The sequence below is a fragment of the Chelonoidis abingdonii genome, chromosome 18, assembly GCF_003597395.2.
Source record: "Chelonoidis abingdonii isolate Lonesome George chromosome 18, CheloAbing_2.0, whole genome shotgun sequence".
NCBI lineage: Eukaryota > Metazoa > Chordata > Testudines > Testudinidae > Chelonoidis > Chelonoidis abingdonii.
In genome coordinates this window covers 18,941,904-18,960,569 of record NC_133786.1, presented here as the reverse complement: position 1 = coordinate 18,960,569, position 18,666 = coordinate 18,941,904, and the positions used below count along the sequence as shown (strand labels likewise).

The 18,666-nt window shown below is 47.7% G+C and overlaps 2 protein-coding genes across 3 annotated transcripts in view; both read left to right on the top strand.

The window, feature by feature from the left end:
• LOC116822944 (T-cell surface glycoprotein CD3 delta chain) overlaps positions 1 to 18,666 on the top strand; it is a 341,703-nt gene that overhangs the window by 254,340 nt on the left and 68,697 nt on the right. The gene's annotated exons all lie outside the window — the stretch shown is intronic.
• FXYD6 (FXYD domain containing ion transport regulator 6) overlaps positions 15,763 to 18,666 on the top strand; it is a 47,465-nt gene continuing 44,561 nt past the window's right edge. Inside the window, exon 1 of one of the 2 annotated variants that reach the window (XM_032777191.2) lies at positions 15,763 to 16,365. In XM_032777191.2, the coding sequence (XP_032633082.1) occupies positions 16,230 to 16,365 (136 nt within the window). In that variant the 5' untranslated portion in view covers positions 15,763 to 16,229. The remainder of the gene's footprint in view (positions 16,366 to 18,666) is intronic. The other variant, XM_032777192.2, reaches the window with a different exon arrangement.

Here is an 18,666-nt window from a genome sequence, read left to right as displayed (position 1 = left end):
GGGCAACGAACATGAAAAGCCTGTCTTAAAATCACACTGTAGGCATGTCTTTGAGTTAAAGCTGCTTTTAGCAGCCCCTGACTCTGAATTTTTTGGGGTGGCTGGAAAGTGGGGCTGAGGCTGCAAGGCTGGCTGGCAGGTTCACATAACATCCCTTGTGTGTGAAACCAGACACTATTCATTACTAGTGAATTAAGCCACTTATCCCATTAAACCCCCAAATTTATCTTCAGGAGGCTTGTACATGACAACTCTGAGCGGGGCTATCAAACATCAGAGAGGAAATATGGGAGGATCACTCAAGCTGGTGATCCCTTAGCTAGGGAGTTGATATATCCTAGGGGCACAATTAACGTATGGCTGTCACCAGACAAAGTTAGAGTTTCTGTTTGAAATAGGTCAGGCTAGTTGCTCTTCTAATGTGCTAGACTCAGAGAATGATACAGACACTGGATGGCAAGCAAAGGAAAATAGCAGCCATGCACCTGTTCGCTGGCTCTGCACACAGCACACCCGGGGCTGGGGTATGATCTCTGAGCTCTCTGGAGAGGTGACAACATGTAAGGCAGCAGCCAGGAAGAATGAGCATGAGGCTAGGAAGTGGGAAAGTCTCTGTTGATCCCAGATCTGCAAGTGATTAGGTGTGTGTTTTAGTCACTAAGATTTTGTGCGTCAGTAATAAAGCTTGCTGGGCCTGACAGATGCAACAGACACCAGGTTTTAGGTACTGCCCTAACTCCACTGCCCAGTGAAATTACAAGAGTCCATTCAGGGGTTTAAATGAGAGCAGAATCTGTTCCGATGTGTTTGCCAGCCCTGCAGGGGTATGGTGGCACTTCCCAGCCTTTCGCTAATGGATCTGCATGTAAGTGTTTGCATTTGGAGTCTTCCTGTTTGTGTCACTTCCGCACACACCCGACAGTGGTGGCACATGACGAAGGGATGGGGCTGTGTGCTCAATGTGGAGATGGTCTGAGCCTTGTTGGCTGCTGGGGGGATGTAGTGCTCATGGCTGCTGTCCTACAGGGAGGAGGGGAGGTGATGCTTTGGGTGCCAGGGGGCCATGCCAGAGGTGTTGGAGACAAGGAAAAGCCACATAGGGGTGCCTGGGCTCCTCCTGTGCATACGGATGCACTTGCACGCACATGTGTGAGGTTTGTGGGAACACCGGATAGAGGCTAATAGAAGAGACCTGTTTCTATAGGTTCTTTTAACCACCCTATACAAGTCAGTTTAGGATACTGTCCCAGCTGTAAAATTCTATAGAAATTTTAAAAATAGAAACAGATTGTTTTCTATGAAATTCTAAAGACTGTCACTTCTAACAAAGCCAGTTATCTAGACTCTCTAGAATCCTAGAAATGTCAGACTAGAAGAGACGAGGGGGCATCAAGTTCAGCCTCCTTCACTGAGGCAGGACCAAGTGAACCTGGACCATCTCTGGCAGGAGTTTGTCCAACCTGCTCTTAAAAATCTCCAGTGATGGGGGTTCCACAACCTCCCTTGGAGCCTATTCCAGAGCTTAACTTAGAGTTAGAAAGTTTTCCCCAATATCTAACCTAAATCTCCCTGGCTGCAGATTAAGCCCATTACTCCTTGTCCTGCCTTCAGTGGACATGGAGAACTGATCACGCTCCTCTCTGTAACAGCCCTTAGCTGATTTGAAGGTTGTTCCCAGGTCGCAGCTCTGTCGCCTTTGCTGGAGACTAAACAGGCCCAGTTTTTGAACCTTTCCTCATAGCTCAGGTTTTCTAAACCTTTTATCATGGTTGTTGCTCTCCTGTGGGCTCCTCCATTTGTCCACAACTTTCCTAAAATGGGGTGCCCAGAACCCCAGCCACAGGACTCCAGCACAGGCCTTAGCAGTGCTGAGTAGAACAGGACAATTATTTTCTGAGTCTTATGTACAATGCTCCTATTAACAGACTCTGCATGATATTAGCCTTTTACAATTGCATAGGACTTTGCCATAAGGGAAGAATGAACACACCTGCAGCTCCATGAGAGAGCCTGTGTGTGGCTTCACGCATGCACAAGAACACAAACATACACACATTGCATAACAGCAAAAGTAGGGCGATGATGCAAAGATACCAGGCTCATGCATGGACTATGCCAGTATCCTTGACAAGGGCTGCTCCTGGTATGTTCCTTGTATTAAAATCAGAATAATAGCTCTTTGCATCACAAGTGTGCAATCTTTGTACTCTTGCAGGCTCAGGCAAGTGTATTGACACACGCACAAAAGAGTATACGCTGTGCACAGAATTTAGGTACATCTTGGTTTCGTTCTGGCACTGACAACTTGAATTTTGTAATTGATTTTTTGAAATGTTTAGCAGGGAGGGGAAAGCTTTCTTCTGGCCAGTCTGAGTGGCTAAAAAAAATGGGTTCTGAATAGGGTCCCCTGTGGCCATCTCCATTTTATATTAGTCTGATTAGATTAGAGATTGTTTGGGAATTAAATCATGGACTAAGTGTGAACTTGTCCAGATGCTATTTCCTGAATCTCTTCCCTTTTGCCCATAAAAGCCCTGGTGTGCAACAGAGAGCAGCAGGCCCATCATATTTTATTGCTTGGAGATGACATGTTGGAAAAACAAATAGCTTTGAAAAGAATAAGCCAAAAATGGTAATCTAATAACAGCTGATCTTCTTGAAAAAATGTTCCTGCTAACAGCACAATTTCTGTGCACAGCGGAATTATGCACCTAAGAGGGATTTCATCTTCCAGGAGGTTATTGCTCCTCTGGGCCCCAAGAACATCATCTCTGAAGCAGACAAATGGCTTCAGATCCCTAATACAAATTTAATTTATTTCTCCTGAAACTTGCATCCAGCAGTCATTCCACTCAGGCTCGAAGGGAAGGTAACATTTCCCCTTGAAATCTGAAACTTTGAACCAGATTAAAAATGATTATTTCCTCTTGAAGCTGTCTGGACAATTTTGTTGGCTTTTATGCTCTGTTTAGGCATTTCCAAGGAAAATTCCATTCAGAAGAGGAGGGGAAGATGCTAGACCACTTTCATTCCTATTCTCAAGCATTTTGAGCTACAAGTTGTTGCTCTTTTTAACCCTAGGCAGGAAGCTAGAAGGATAACTTAAGTGGTGTTGGAGGGAAGGGGGCATAGATGTGGAGAGAGAAACAGATAAACATGCACATGTGACAGCTGATTCACAGCAGACACATTGCAGTGGAAGCGACTGATAACATTTCCTCTTGGAAGAAAAAGGCTAATGGGTTCTTGAAAGGGATATTTGTTCCCACGTGTGAAATAAATTCCTAATGGTGGCCTTAGTCATAAACTTGCTCCAGTTTACTAGAGAGGAGTGAATACCAGAAAACTTTTCCTGCAAACATTCAGATTAAAAGCAAATTTCAGTTTGAGTGGGTCTGAATCCTTTTTCATAGATTTAAGGCCAGAATGGACCATGATCATCTTAATCTGCCCTCCTGCATAGCACAAGCCAGAGAATTTCACCCAATAAACTGGTGTGTGTGTTTTTAGATCAGTGGTTCTCAACCAGAGGTATCCCTGGTGATATGTAGAGGTCTTCTGGGGGTACATCAGCTCATCTGAATATTTGCCTAGTTTTACAACAGGCTACATAAAAAGCCCTAGCAGAGTCAGTACAAACTAGAATTTGATACAGACAATGACTTGTTTATACTGCTCTATATATTGTACACTGAAATGTAAGTACAATATTTATATTTCAGTTGATTTTATAATTAGACAGTTAAAATGAGTCAGCCACTGTTCAGTACTAGTGGTCTGTAACACTTTTTTGTATTTTATGTCTGATTTTTTGTAAGCAAATAGTTTTTAAGGGAGGTGAAACTTGGGGGTACACAAGACAAATAAGACTGGAAAGGTTGAGAGCCACTGTTATAGATGATGCATTTGTCCCTTGCAAGTCGTTCCAATAGTTAATTACCACCATTGAAAAGTTTTGTTCCCTTCGTGTGAACACTTGGGCAGACATGCTTAATTAGCAAGAACACTCAGAACAATGGAGAATTAATTTTGAAAGCTTCTCACTGCCAACCTCAAAAATGTGCATATGACTCTAATTGACAATGTCCAGCTGTGTTGGTCATCCAATCAGGGAACAGAAACACTATCATGTGACTTGTGCAACTAACACAATCCAACTGTACAGTTGGAATACTAAATAGTCTCAACTCTCAGTGAAATATTATTGGTTCACAATGGAATTGTTCCTCTTCAGGCATTGGACTTGCCTGAAAATACTTGCTGGCTTTTTATCTTAATTGCTTGCTTTCCTGCAAGTTTTCCCTTTTTAATTTCCAAAGCTGACAGGTGCCCTATTCAGGGGCGGTGCCAAAGCTGTTCCAAAGATGGCTCAAGCAGTGCTGTGTGCAGGACTATTGAGCAAAAGGATGGTTCAGTGGTCAGAGCACACTTTACCTCTGTATTTGGCACTGGTGCAACTGCTGCTGGAATCCTGTGTCCAGTTCTGGTGCCCACTCTTCAAGAAGGATACTGATAAATTGGAGGGGTTCAGAGCAGAGCCACAAGGATAACTAAAGGATTGGAAAACAAGCCTTATGGTGATGAGACTCAAGGAGTTCCATCTATTTCACTTAATAAAGAGAAGGTTACGGGGTGATTTAATTGGTCTAGTGGTACGTACATGGAGAACATAGATTTGATAGAGGTCTATAAAATCATGAGTGATGTGGAGAAAGTGGATAAGGAAAAGTTACTTTACTTATTCCCATCATACAAGAACTAGGGGTCACCAAATGAAATTAATAGGTAGCAGGTTTAAAACAAATAAAAGGAAGTTTTTTCACGCAGTGCACGGTCAACTTGGGCAACTCCTTGCCTGAGGAGGTTGTGAAGGCTAGGACTATAACAGCATTTAAAGAGAACTGGGTAAATTCATGGAGGTTAAGTCCATAAACAGCTATTAGCCAGGATGGGTAAGGAATGGTGTCCCTAGCCTCTGTTTGTCAGAGGATGGAGATGGATGGCAGGAGAGAGATCACTTGATCATTACCTGTTAGCTTCACTCGCTCTGGGACACCTGGCATTGGCCACTCTCGGTAGACAGATAGTGGGCTAGATGGACCTTTGGTCTGACCTGGTACAGCTGTTCTTAAGTTCTTATGATAGTGGACTCTTCAGTCTAGCAGAGGAAGGTAAAACTCAGTCCAGTAGCTGGAAGTTGAAGCTAGAGAAATTGGGACTGGAAATAAAAATGTATGCCTTAACAGTGAGGTTAATTAACCTTTGGAACAATTGACCAAGGGTGGTGGTGGATTCTCCATCAGTGACAATTACTAAATCAAGAGTGAATGTTCCAAGAGATGTGCTCTGGGAATGATACTGGGGCCGGTCTCTGGCCTGTGTGATACAGAAGGTCAGCCTAGATGGTCACAATGCCCCCTTCTGGCCTGGAATACAAATCTATGAATGAATCACTAGCCTAGGACTTGGGAGACCCAGGTTTGAGTTCTTGCAACTCCAGACTTCCCTGGGACCTTCGACAAGTCCCTTTGTGCCAGTTCCCCATCTGTAACTGGGGATACTAGCTCCTAATGATGAATACTTGAATACCTGTGAAGTACTCCTATATGGTGCTAATAGGGACCATATAAGAATCTGAGAGAGCTCTGTAGGGTTCAGTGTGTGCTGGATGGACAGTTCCGGACAAGTAAATCCTTTGTTAATGCACAGGGCAAAGCAGGAAGCAGCAGTGCCATGCGCACAAGCCTGACAACATGCCCCATCTCTCACCCCCACAGGCTAACATAGGCAGGTCTTAGTCTCTCAGCTACAGTGGCTGAGCAGGTTGATCATAATGCCAAGGGAGTATTGTCGACTGAGACCCAACAACCTCATTTCACATAGGCCACCCAGTGGCACTTTGAGTCACTCCTGATACAGGCTGGATTTGAACTGGTGGCCTAAATGCGAAAGGCTTCCTACCTCATTCTGCTCTTCAGAGCCAGCCAGTCCCCAGCCCAAGGGCTGTTCTCAGATGCATCCGAGATTTAAAACAACCCCCCATTTTACAGCTCAGTGTTGAGTTTCCACATCAGAGCAAGGGAAATTTGTAATGCAAAATCAGCATGGTCCTTGTCACTACGTGACAGTGGACAGGTAATGTGTTCTCACAATCCCTAGGGCAACTTTTCTGAGCAAGAGACCCAAACCCGGAATGCAAAACCTGAATGACCGTCTCCAGGAACCCATTTTCTCAAGGGACTCAAACCAGCTCTGCATTGACTTTCTATAGAATCAGTCATTTCAATCCTTGTCATGTCACTGATCCTTTGGGAAGCAGATGGACCCTGCTCTTGGCTCCATTTCCAGGGACGGTGCCCTGGGTCTAGCACCACTCAGGTCTTGGTCTCACTGTTTCTCAGAATGAAAGGGTGTAAGTTCCTGGCGGGGCGATAACTACTGAGGAAGTTAATTCATTAATTAAGGGTGCAGTAGCTACCCAACTCCTTAAAATGATCTGATTGCTCAATGGCATCCAGCTACCACTTCCAGTCCCCTAATCATTCTTGCTTCTCCTCCAAGATGGTTGTGCTTCCAAGGGGAAAAACAAACTTCCTTCCCTTCCGGTTATTGGCACAGTTAATCATCCTGCCAGAATTTCTAGTTTAGATTATCATCCTTCCTTGCACTCTTTCTCTGCCCCACTTGCCTCTTTGCTCTCTCCTGATTTATGTGCACATGTAAATCTCCACCCTGCGCTTGCAACCCTGAATCACAGTAATTGGTTACCATGGAGATTACTGTGATGCAGCACCAGTGACTTTATTCAAGCGCATGAGGTGGCAGAAAAGACAGAGCTGTCTACACCAGTAATTAAAAGGAACCCCTCCTCCTCATTTTCCTTGGCCCAGTGACTTGGAAGTTCACTGGCTCAGTGCAGGGCATGTGATGTCCACAAAAGGGTTAATTTTTATGAATGACTGCAAACCCCTAGCCCTGGGGTACTGACCTCCAGTCTGATCAGCCCAAGAGTTTGTTCTGGTGATTTAATGCTTCCGTCTTGCTATTACGCTGAAGGGCTCTGGTGAAGCAGGAGCGTCCAGCCTGCTTCTGCAGTTCAGCTGGTCCCAGCTCCCCTCCAGGTGGTTGGGGAATGGAGGAGGGGAAATCGCAAACAGTTTTACAAAATTGTTTGTTTTGTTGGAACTTCTTGATTTTATTGAAGGGTTCTGAGCCGCGCTACTCATCAGCCCTGCTATCCCATGTGCAGGGATGAGGACCGTGCCCTCGTCTGGAAGGACTGAGGGGCTAGGGAGAAACTTCCCCCAGAGGCGGCGTATTCCATAACTGCCTTGTACCGTCTTCCAAAGCACTTGGCTCAGAGCATGCCAGAGACAGGACGCTGAACTACATGGGTCACAGGCCCAGTCTGGCAATGCCTCTATTCAGCTGTATTGGAAAATCTTTGGCCAGTGCCATCCAAGAGGATATAAGCTATAATAATACAGACTGAGAGGCACCATATAAGCTGCCACTAATTACTGGTGTCTTTCCCAAACTCCTCAGTCTCTGATTTGTTTGGATGGGTTTGCCTGGTGGTGTCCATCGGACTATTTCTCTGACTGCAGCAACTTCCATTTTTGATGGGTGATTTGAGTGGTTTTCCAGGCACTTGTTAAACGTGACCTCGTTACATTGACTATGGCAGCGATGCTCAGTTAGCATACAAGAGCTCCACTCATTTAGCAGTTTGAATTCAGTATGTTCCTTGTCCATTACTCTCTGAATAAGTGAGGACACAGAGAATGAATTAGTTGGGTCTGATTTAAGATTTAATTAATTTTCAAAACTACCATGTGGCTCTATGCACTGTTCCCTATTCTTTTGTCTCTTCTAAATTCTGGTCAGGTTCTCATGTGGCACCTTTCGACAAACCATCCAACTACCTCATGGTGTGGCTAGCACGAAGTGCTCCAGTGGTGCCACTCACAGGTGGGGCTGTGTGTCAGGAAGAGAGAGACAGATGTCATACAGAGGTGTCAGAGTTAATTCTTGGCATCTGTTTTTATTTACAATTGCACCTTGAGGTTTCAGCCAAGAGCATGGGCCTGTTGTGGAGATGCTGTGCAAACCACATAAGAGCCCCTGTCCTGATGAACTGGCATGCTCACTATGCAGGCATTAGACTTCTCTAGTGCATTTTCACTAACCAGGGCTTCCCTAACTTAACTTTCCCTACAGATCACTTTACACAAACCCCAGTGTCCCTCCAAGAACTGCAGTTCATCAGTCTCACATTAGTCTTAACGAATCCTTTACTTTTATCTTGCACCTTTCACTCAAAGAACTCCATGTTTTTACAGACCGGAATTAAGGACTTGCATCCTCTCCCAACCCTATTAAGTAGGTGATTATAATAATACCCACTTTACAGGTGGGGAAACGACCTCACAAAAGAGACTTGGCTCTGGGTCACATGGCGCCAGGAATATAAGCTAGAACTCTTGATTGCCAGTCCCCTGTTCAAAGTAATTCATCTTTCCTCTCTGCCTGTGTTAAATAAAAACTAGGAGACTTTGTTGTGTCTAAGTGCTGCTTTGCAAAGAAATTGAAGGTTTAAGCCCAAAAGGTTGGCTTTACAACACAGAGGAGATACTGTGGTATTTGAACTGTAAAGTTTTAGTCAAACTTCACACAGGCAGGATGACCACAGATATCCTCTGTTTTCACCAATGATTGTGCAAAAATTAGATTAGAACAGGCCCCAAAGCCAATCCCCGACAACCTGGGATCATTATTAAACTGGTTCACTGGATGCCAGAGAGAGACAGTGGTGCTTTTATCATCAGCGATCTCATCACGCCACAGCCTTGCCAGACCGTGGTGAGCCACAGTTAGCAGAGTCCATATTGGATAAAAGGTCCCAGGAATGATCACTCAGAAGTATTAAGGGGCACTGACGGACCAAGTCTGCTCCCAGTGTGAAGCTGTAGCTAAAAGGGCTGATGTGTTCCTTGGCTCTAAGGACAGTGAATAGGAGCAGAGAGGCTTTTACATCTGTATCTGGTAATAGTGAGACTGAAACTGGAATCTTGTATCCAGTTCTGGTGTCAACATTTTTTTAAAGTATGTTGAAAAATGGGAAATGGTGCAGGCAGGAGGCACAAAAAATGATTTGATAGTTGGAGAAAATGCCTGAGACCAAGAGACCTTAAAAGCTCCATTTGTTTAGCTGATCAAAAAGATGAAGTGACTTGATTGCAGCGTCTGAGGACCTTTATGGAGAGAGAACACCAGGTCCTAAGGGGCTCTTCAGTCTCACGGAAAAAGGCAGAACAAGAATCAATGGCTGGAAGCTGAAGCCAGACAAATTGAAGTTAGAAGCTACACTCTCATTTCTAACAGTGAGGGTGGTTAATCACTGGAACAAACTCCCAAGGGGAAGTGGTGGATTCTCCATCTCCCAATGTCAAGCCTGGAGAATGCTTTGGCTAAACATAAGTTATTGGGCTCATTACAGGGGAGCTGGGGGAAAGGTAAGGCCCTGTGGCATACAGGCAGCCAGACTAGACAATCTAGTGATCCCTTTTGTCTTCATGCTGCTAGGAAGCTATGATGAGCATGTGTGGGGCCCCGGGACTGCATTAACTGGGATGTGCTGCAGATGGAGTGCAGGGCCAGGGCTCAATGAGCAGAGAGGGCTGCAGGTCTGAAGTGTATTGAAGTGTTTATACGATGCCTGCTTGCACTATGCCTGGACCTACCTGCTGCTGCTGCTCCAGGACTCTCCTTGGACTCTTGGTTGCCAAATAAAACATTTTGTTTTAAGGTTAGAAAACCTAAAAGTAGGTAGAACTGATGGCTCTGAGGCCTGTCTAGCACTCTGCTAACTAGGCAGCCAGAGACGAGGAATCCGCTGCAGCAGCAGCTGCCTGTGCCCCTCGGTGACTTACTTCTCAGCTTCTTGTTCTGCTGACCTATTCTCATGGGCAGCGATCTGCTGTCTTCTGTACTGGTGTTAGTAACAGATGAAGCTAGCTGGGGAATCAGCTGATGGTGACACCCTTCAGCATCTTGCTGCCATCTGTGAGGTGGGACAATGGGACAAAATCGCTTACCAGACAGACTGTGAAATCAGAGAGGAAAAATCTGAGCCACAGCCCCTACTTTTCCTGTTTGTTTGACAACTTTTTGCCTTCAAGCCACCATGTGAACATAAGAACGGCCATAATGGATCAGACCAAAGGTGGGTCTAGCCCTCTGTCCTGTCTTCTGACAGTGGCCAATACCAGGTGCTTCAGAGGGAATGAACAGAACAGGTCATCATCAAGGAGCACATTTGGAGGCTCTTTCCTTTCAACTTCCCTTTACTGGAATTTAAAATAGAAAACTACCAAAGGCCAGGGCTGAAATCCTGCCCTCATTGAAGCTAACTGCAAAATTCGCATTGATTTGGAATGAAGCCAGGAGTGCTGCCAAAATCCTCAACTGGAGTAAACTGGCATGGCGCCTTCGGCTTCAATGGAGCTATGCGGATTTACACCAGCAAAGATCTGGCTCAAAATGCAGAGGAAAGAATCCCATAAGGAAATTATTGGACAAAGTAATCAGTCAAGACCTCTGCAGCAGAACAAGTGTTGAGAGCATGCATTTTATTGCTTTCTATTGAAATGATGCAAGAGGCTTTCCTTCTGTAGAACCATTGTAACAGACTCTTCAGAAAATAAATACAAGATGTAATCTGCAGCTGAGCTGGGTTAATATGGAAAAAAGTTGGTGATGCTGATTTTTTTTATTCTGTTTCCATTATAAATAAAACATTGAAATGGAGAAAAATTACAAATTCTGAACGCCAGTGAAATTCCAGTTTGCCTGCCAATATGCTGAGGCTTTCAGTAATGGTGAGTTATAGGAATATTTACATTGGGTCCCTCTGCCCCTCCAGAAACCCAGCAAACCTAAATGTTGCCCTGAGATGATGGTTACACCAGGATATTTTATTACACAGAAGGGATAACAACACAAGCACAGGACTAGATTAGAGAAGCCTTAATCTGGTCCCACTCCCTGTTTATAGGGTCCTGGAGGAGACAGTGTAACTAAGGTGTCATGTCATCCCTAACCATAAAAAAGACTGTTTTCTGCCCATGATTTCTCAGCTCTTCTAAGAAATTGCCTTGATATGCCAATGTCAATTTATCTCCCCTCCCCTCTTTTTTTTTTTTTTTTTTTTAAACAAGAAACTGCCAAATGCATGTGTATCCAAATATGGGACATTTTCCCAAACAATTACTTATAGACTTTAAGGTCAGAAGGGACCATTATGATCATCTAGTCTGACCTCCTGCACAATGCAGGCCACAGAATCTCACCCACCCACTCCTGTAACAAACCCCTAACCTATGTCTGAGTTATTGAAGTCCTCAAATTGTGGTTTGAAGACCTCAAACTGCAGAGAATCCTCCAGCAAGTGACCTGTGCCCCATGCTGCAGAGGAAGGTGAAGAACCTCCAGGGCCTCTGCCAATCTGCCCTGGAGGAAAATTCCTTCCTGACCCCAAATATGGCGATCAGCTAAACCCTGAGCATGTGATTTCCGTCAAAGATACATGTGAGTATTGAAGGACAATACAGATGGATAGTATTACAAAACCCTGCCAGGATTTTCTTTTAATGAGAAAAGAGCTCTCTGAAGCACCACTTCGGGACAGGTGTGTGTATGTTCGTTCAAATGGAGTGTGTACCCATGCTGTCTTTTGAATGTGTATGCTCAAAAAGGAAGCGTGTATTCATGCTGTCTTTTGTTTGGCCATAACATTGCCATTTTTATTGCTCTTCTATCCAAAAAGGCAAAAGTTGGCCTTAGGATGCAAACAGAAGAATCCTTACTCCTCCCACCTTGTCAGTGAAACTTAAGTAAAGGTAGAAGCTAGTGCTAGATATTTACAACCCGTGCATCCCAGTGGGGTCCGATGGGACAAATTCTTTGTTACCCTAGAATAAATGTGAAATTACCCCACTGCTCTCAGTGGATTTATTCTGGATATTTACAGAGGCCACTGAACACAATTTGTCCCAGGGGCTTGACATGCGATGTAAGTCAGAAGAGAATACAGCCCCAGGGTTTTTAATGGGCCCATTGGTATCTAACCCTCACGCAGGCTCTTAGAAAAATCACATGAATCATAGCAAGTGTTGATAAAAATATTTTACTCTGATCTCAGATTTTATCAAAATCAGACAGCTCTGTGATTTTTCTTTCCCCTTGGGGGCTTCAGAGTGCCAGGGGCCTAAGTCCACACCCACCTCTTCCCATTTGTCTCATCCTTTCACTGCATTACTGGGGCAGAAACCCAGAGCGCTGCCTTAACGTTGGACCAGGGAGCCTGCAGACCTAGCCACCGAGTTCTGTGCATGAGACCTGGTAGGCCAGCTGGCATGGAGCTGGGGCCAGAACCTGAGAGAGCAGCCTTTTCCCTACTGGCTGTCCAGCACTGGAAGGTTACAAACCCTAGGACTTTGGAATAAAATAATTAGAATAACACCTGGGTGGGGTTGTGTTCAGCCCCTCCCTGCCAGTTAGAAGCTGGCCAGGAACAGACCTTCCCCTGCAGTGTACTACTAGAAACTCATCTACCCCCAGCTCACATAGCTTGCCTCTTCTCCCCACGTGGGGCATGCAGCAAGGCAGAACTGGACCAGACTCTCAGTGGGTGGGTGGAAATTGGCCTACCTCTGGCCACTGTGGCAATACAGTAATTTACACCTGCTAAGGATCTGCCTCCTTGGTTCTTGTGAGTTATGCAGGATTTGGTCCATCGTTGGCTCAAAGGCTCGAGGCTGACTTTTTCCAGGTGCTGAGCGCCTACACCACCACATAAAGTCAATGAGAGCTCTGGGTGCTACACACATGTGAAAACCCACTCTGGCCCTTACTGATTTCAGGGGGAAGAGTTTGAGGCCCTCCTGTGCTGTCTAGCCAGGCTGCCTCCAAGAGGACTCCTTTCCGTGAGCCCCTCTTCACAGCTTTATTCCTGTAAGGTTAGTGAGATGAACTGACACCTCCCTAATCCCTCTTTCGCTCTGGACCCTGTCTTGTCTTAGGACAGTGGCTAGGCAAGAGAAACCTTTATAGAACATGGACTAAGCTCTTTTCAAAAGTGTTTTGCTGACCACTGAGTTGCTCCTCAGAACATTTCCCTGATGGCTGCTTTTCCCAGTACCTCTAAACCACTATCTGATTAGGGGCAGTTTTCCAGAGGGAGGGACTGAACAACAGCCGCTGTCAAGGCTGAAAAGGGCTCCTTCAGAGCACTTCATAAAAATTCTTTTTACTGAAGCATCCTGAGGGCTAATGCTGCTTTTAGCAGAGGATCTCAGAGCACTTTATACACAGTAAATTAAGCCTCACCATGCTCACATAATTGTGAAATAGATACTGTCCTATCCTTTTTGCTGCTAGACAAACTGAGGCAAAGAGGTTAAAGCAGCTTGCGTAGAGTCACACAGCAAGTGAGTGGAGCTGGGTATACAAGCTTGGAGACCTGACTCCCAGTCCCCTTTCTTCTCCTATGCTGATCAGATAATTATTGACTATTTATTATTGATTACCATAGCAGTTAGGAGCCGCAGCCATAGACCCAGAGCCCCAGCATGCCAGGTGTGGGACAAAGAACAAAATCTCTCTGTCCAAAGGAGTTTACAATCTAGCTGTAAGACGAGAGGTCTGATAGTGACAGACAGTGGAGTACAAGGAAACAATGACACAATATTGGTCACCCTGCTAGGCGGTGTCTTGGTACACTAGCAGCCTTGCTGTTGTCAAATTTTTGGTAGGCACCATGGCAAAGGAGGGATTTGAAGGAGGCTTGTTCATTAGTGGTTGCGGGTGTTTCTGAGTGCTCCTGCCAGGTGGGAGGGGCAGTCTGGGTGAAAGCACAAAGGTGATTCTTTGGAAATGTAACAAGTGAGTGCTGGAGCTGCCATCAGGGAGGCTTGGCAGAGGACGTGGCTTTGCGGCCATTCATACACAATGCCGTCTTTAACTGAAAGGGCCATTTTTCCTTGCAGCTCTGGTGTCATTTTCTTGATATCATAAATAAGATCCCCAAGGGTGTCTCATGAGCCTCCAGCTGCCCCTTCAGTCTGTCTGAAAGTGGTACTGTGCGTGGTCCCACAGGTACTAGTCAGCAGTTGTGCTCATTAGCAGAGCTAACCTTGGCCTGGTGCTGAAGCAGAAGGTCTGACCCTCAGCCTGGTCTGGATTTCTTCCATTTCACCTCAGAAATGTAGTCATGAAACCACTTGCCTGGAGCTTCACTGATGTTTAGGTGAGTTAACCTGAGCATGCCCATTACTGTCAGTGGGGAGCGGGGAATGTAATTTGGCTCTAAAGAAGCCATTGTTCTTTTTGCATGCGAAGAGGAGGGGATGAGTGTCCTTGACCAAAACTCTCCTCCTCTTACTCCCCTGGTTTGCCAGCCCCGGAGGTGGCTGTAGGTCAGTGGTGCTTTAGGTGGAAGAGGATTGTGGACCCCTGGGGAAGGAAAGTTACTACAGAACAGCAACATAAGCTCTCACACTGAATGCAGGTCCCACTGATGTGAAGGCTGTACCTGACCTGGCTCTCAGCGAGCAGGACATCTGTGCTACTCTCACACCCGCACAGCTGGGTGGATATCAATTGATTTACAATGGTCTTGCCTTAGTTCTTAATACCCTGAGTTTCCTGTGCCCTGGCCCTGGGTGGTGGGTGTCCCACTCCTCACTGAGGTCAATGCAGTGAGTTGGTGTCGTGGAGTCACCAGGCGATGCTCTGGAACTGCTCCCCACAAAGCCAGTCAGGACTTGAGGGAGCCTCCTCTCCCTTGGAGCAGACTTGTTCAGGGCAAGAAGCTCACACGTCTTCATCTCCTGGCTCTCTCCTTGGAGCATTCAACATCCTCTGCCCCCCTGTGCACTTCCCACAGCGAGCCCACCCCAGCGGGGTCCTGGGGAAGCCACAGGGTCCTGCACCCCTACTTTGCAGTCAGATGTGACTCTCAGCCAGCCAGTAACAAAGAGGTTTATTCGATGACAGGATCATGGTCTAAAACAGAGCTTGTCAGTACAGCGAACCGGATCCCTCGGCCGGCTCCATTGTGGGGGGCAGTGAGCCAGACCCCCACATCTGCCCTTACTCCTCATCCCCAGCCAGCTCCAGATTAACAACCCTCTCCAGCCCCTCCTCTCTGCTCAGCCCCTTTCCCTGGGCCAGGAGGTCACCTGACCTCTTTGTCTCCAACACCTTCAGCTGGCACCTTTGCAGAGGAGGGGCTCAGGCCATCAGTTGCTAGGAGACAGAGTGCCAGGCATTTAGGTGCACTGGCCCCTTCCTCTGCAGCAATCACACACCCCTATTCCACCACCCAGCTATCAAGAACTGCCTAGGGGACACTGAGGCACCAACACAGTATTGAGAGAAAACATTAAGAACATTCCCAGTTCCTCACAGTTGGGCACTCCATGGGCTGCACTGATTGCTTTACACACTGCTGTAACCAAAGGATTAAGCAGATAGCCCAGGGCCTGCCTAGCAACCCCTGGGAGGCTGCAGAGGTGGGTACAGTCAGACTGGACCCAGAGTGTAACAGGGCTGAAGACTGTTGCTTTCCATCCCCGTCATGTGAAATGATCCTTCTCTTTTCCGGAAGAGGGGGTCTACTGCCTCGCCCTCCTCCCAGCACTGGAGAGGCACAAATAGCCCCGTGTGTGTGCACTGAGGCAGCCTGGGCAGCTGCACGTTCCTTCCGTGCCTGGTCTGGGGTCTGAACACTGCTGCGGCAGGGGTTTAACGGGAGTAAACCTCAGCTGCGTCTCAAAGCTCGAATTAAAGAGGGGCCGCAGGGTGTGTAACAAGCCCAAGGGCATCTACAGCTCACTCCCTGGAGCTGCCCCATAACTGGGGGGCCTGGGGTTAGCTTCTTCCTCCCTCCTTTGGCTCCGCTCCGTTTTCCTAGGGGGAGGGGGAATAATCAAGGTTTTCTCCTTTTCTTGCTTCCTCCTTCTCTCTCGCTCACCCCCCCCTCCGCCCCCAGCAACAGATTATTGCAAAGTCGTCCCCACCCCTCCTTGCAAATTCCCCTTTGCTCCCCCCCCTTTGGCTGGTGTCTGCTAGCCCCGCACTCCCCCTCAGCCCACGGTGCAGCCAGCCGGAGGGGGACGGGGCATGTGTGGCTGAAAGCACCAAGGAGCCATTAGCAGCTGACAGCGATGCACAAGTCGGGCTGCTCTCCGCCCACCCAGGGCTCAACTCTCGGACTCCGTGGGCTTCTCTGCACCGGAGAGGCGGCGCCAGCGGAGCCCCCGCGGTCCCGTCTCTTCCCCCGGGCTCGGCACGGGACTGGCGGTGAGTTCCCGGCAGGAGCTCTGAGTCGGGGGGCGGGGGGCTCTGCCCGCATGGCCCCCGGTTCGCTGCTGTGCTCCGGGGCAGACGGGGGGGCTGGGCGGGAGAAGGCGCCGCACGCCCAGACCTCGGCGTGGGGGCGGCTCTTTCCCGGCTCCGGGGCGGCGCAGGGAGCGGCGGGGTCCGCGCCCCCCTGCCTGGGCCGAGCCCTGAACCCAGCTGGGGGGAGCCGAGCCCCCACCTAGGGCGTCGCGTTGGGGGGGCAGCGGGTTCCTGGGGATCCCCCGGGTTCCAGACCCCGCTGGGCAGGGTCAGTCCAAATCCGCCTCCTCTTGCTCTTATTTTATCTTACACGTAAACAACTCCCCCCGCCCTCCATGGGCTGCCTGTCCCGGGGGGGCCCCGCCCCAGCGGATTGTAAAGCGAACTCCGGAGCCGCGCCTGTTTACAAGTGGCGGGGAGGTGGCTGGCGCTGCCCTGCTCCAGGCGACGTGACCTGGGAGTTAACTACATGGGAGCAGCAGAGCCTTGCTGGCCATGTGTCCTGCCCCGACAGCCCCTACCCCTTCCTGGGCCCCCATGCGCCCTCCCTCCCACCAGGAATTCACACCCCCAGTGGGCAGAGCTCCAGCCCCCCCCCCCTTTGGCAGGCTAGGGGGGCATGCATTGTGCTTCCCCTACCCCTGGCTGGGAGCTGGGGGGCAGTACTGCCCCCAATCTCTTCGTGGGGCATGGCTGGGAGGGTGTCCCCATCTGCAGGGCAGTGCTTTGTTAGCAGCTTGGCCTGCGCTGGCACAGGAGGGCGCCTGGTGCTTGGAGCAGGCGGCCTGCAGGAGCCCCATTGTTCACGGTGCCTCCCTCTGGCTGCTTCCCACCCAGCTTCTTGTTGGCGCTGCATGTGCACATGTCTCTGTCTCTTCTTTTCATTGAGAGTCCTTCCATTCCAGGCACGTGAGCTGCCTTGTAGTTGCCATGCCAACTCCCTGGTATCATGGTTTCCCCCCCTCCCCCCTTGGTTGCCTGGATACCATTTATCCCTGCCTGGTCTGGAAGGATGCTCTTGTCTTGCATGCTCCCCTTCAACCCTCTTTCACAGGCAGCCACACAAGCGTGTGCACACCATACAACCCAAGGGCAGAAATATCTTACAGATCTCTAGTGCTAGGTGCATAGTCTCACAAGTATCCTGTAGTGCACGCACAGTATGATCCGCTTCCATTCACTCATATGAGCATGCGCACAGTCACACTCACAAACACAGTCACCGTCTTGCACAGTCTCTCTCTCTTACACACACACACATCTTGCATACTCATCCAGACATGCACAGACAGCCTCCGATACACACAGTTGCACGCACCTCTTCTCACAATCACAGACATCACTTACACACCCTCACATCCCTTCACACACACGTTCCCATACGCACAGCCACATCCAGAAAGCAGTCCTTTTAATCTGATTTTAGAAAAAAAATCCCCCTTGCCCAATTGTATGTTGTAACGCACGTGGATTTGGAGAAGAGCAAAGGAGCATCTAGTTGTGTATATCAAAATATTTTGAGATACATTTTCTTATGTTAGTAAATATTTTAATAAAGCTGCAGTAATAGAAACAAATCAAACACTTTATCCTGCAGAGGAAAAGGGAGGCCTTATTCATACCTAGCTATATCTTCAGTGAAAGAGTCCTGAAAATTGTATATCTGAATCCATCCAGTGGAGTTCAGATCCTGAAGGAGTGATTTGCAGGAGGGGCAGTGACAGGTGGCATATCTGGATCTGTATAAGCTTTACAACATGAAAGAGCAGCCTCTGAAGAGATGTTTTCAGAGCTGTATGCGGATTATGACTGACATGAGATTCCCTTGTACCATTTTAACGTACACCACCTGTTTGGAGGTGTCGTCGTGTGCCCTGTTCTCAGCACGACATGAAATTTCTGCTCCTGTAGCTTGTTTTCACTAACACCTAACTCTGTGTTGAGAAGAAAAAGAAAACCTTATTAAACAGAGGGGAAGCTCCAGAGAATTAAATTCCTTTTCCCATATGGAAAATGTTTCTGCAGAAATACAGCATGGCTTTGAGTCGAGCAACAGGGGAACAGTAGCTGAGGAATGACAGATAACGTTTTAGATTCACAGCTGTTCTAGATGCTGCAAACCAAGGACAATAGTTGCTAATTCCAGGCTGAAAGGACGTGTATAAAACAGCAGTGTTATGATGTCCTCTGTAGACTCGTTGAAGAATCTGACTGATGTGGAGTGAGTTGGTTGCCATCTTGTTGCTATGAGATTTGTGCTTT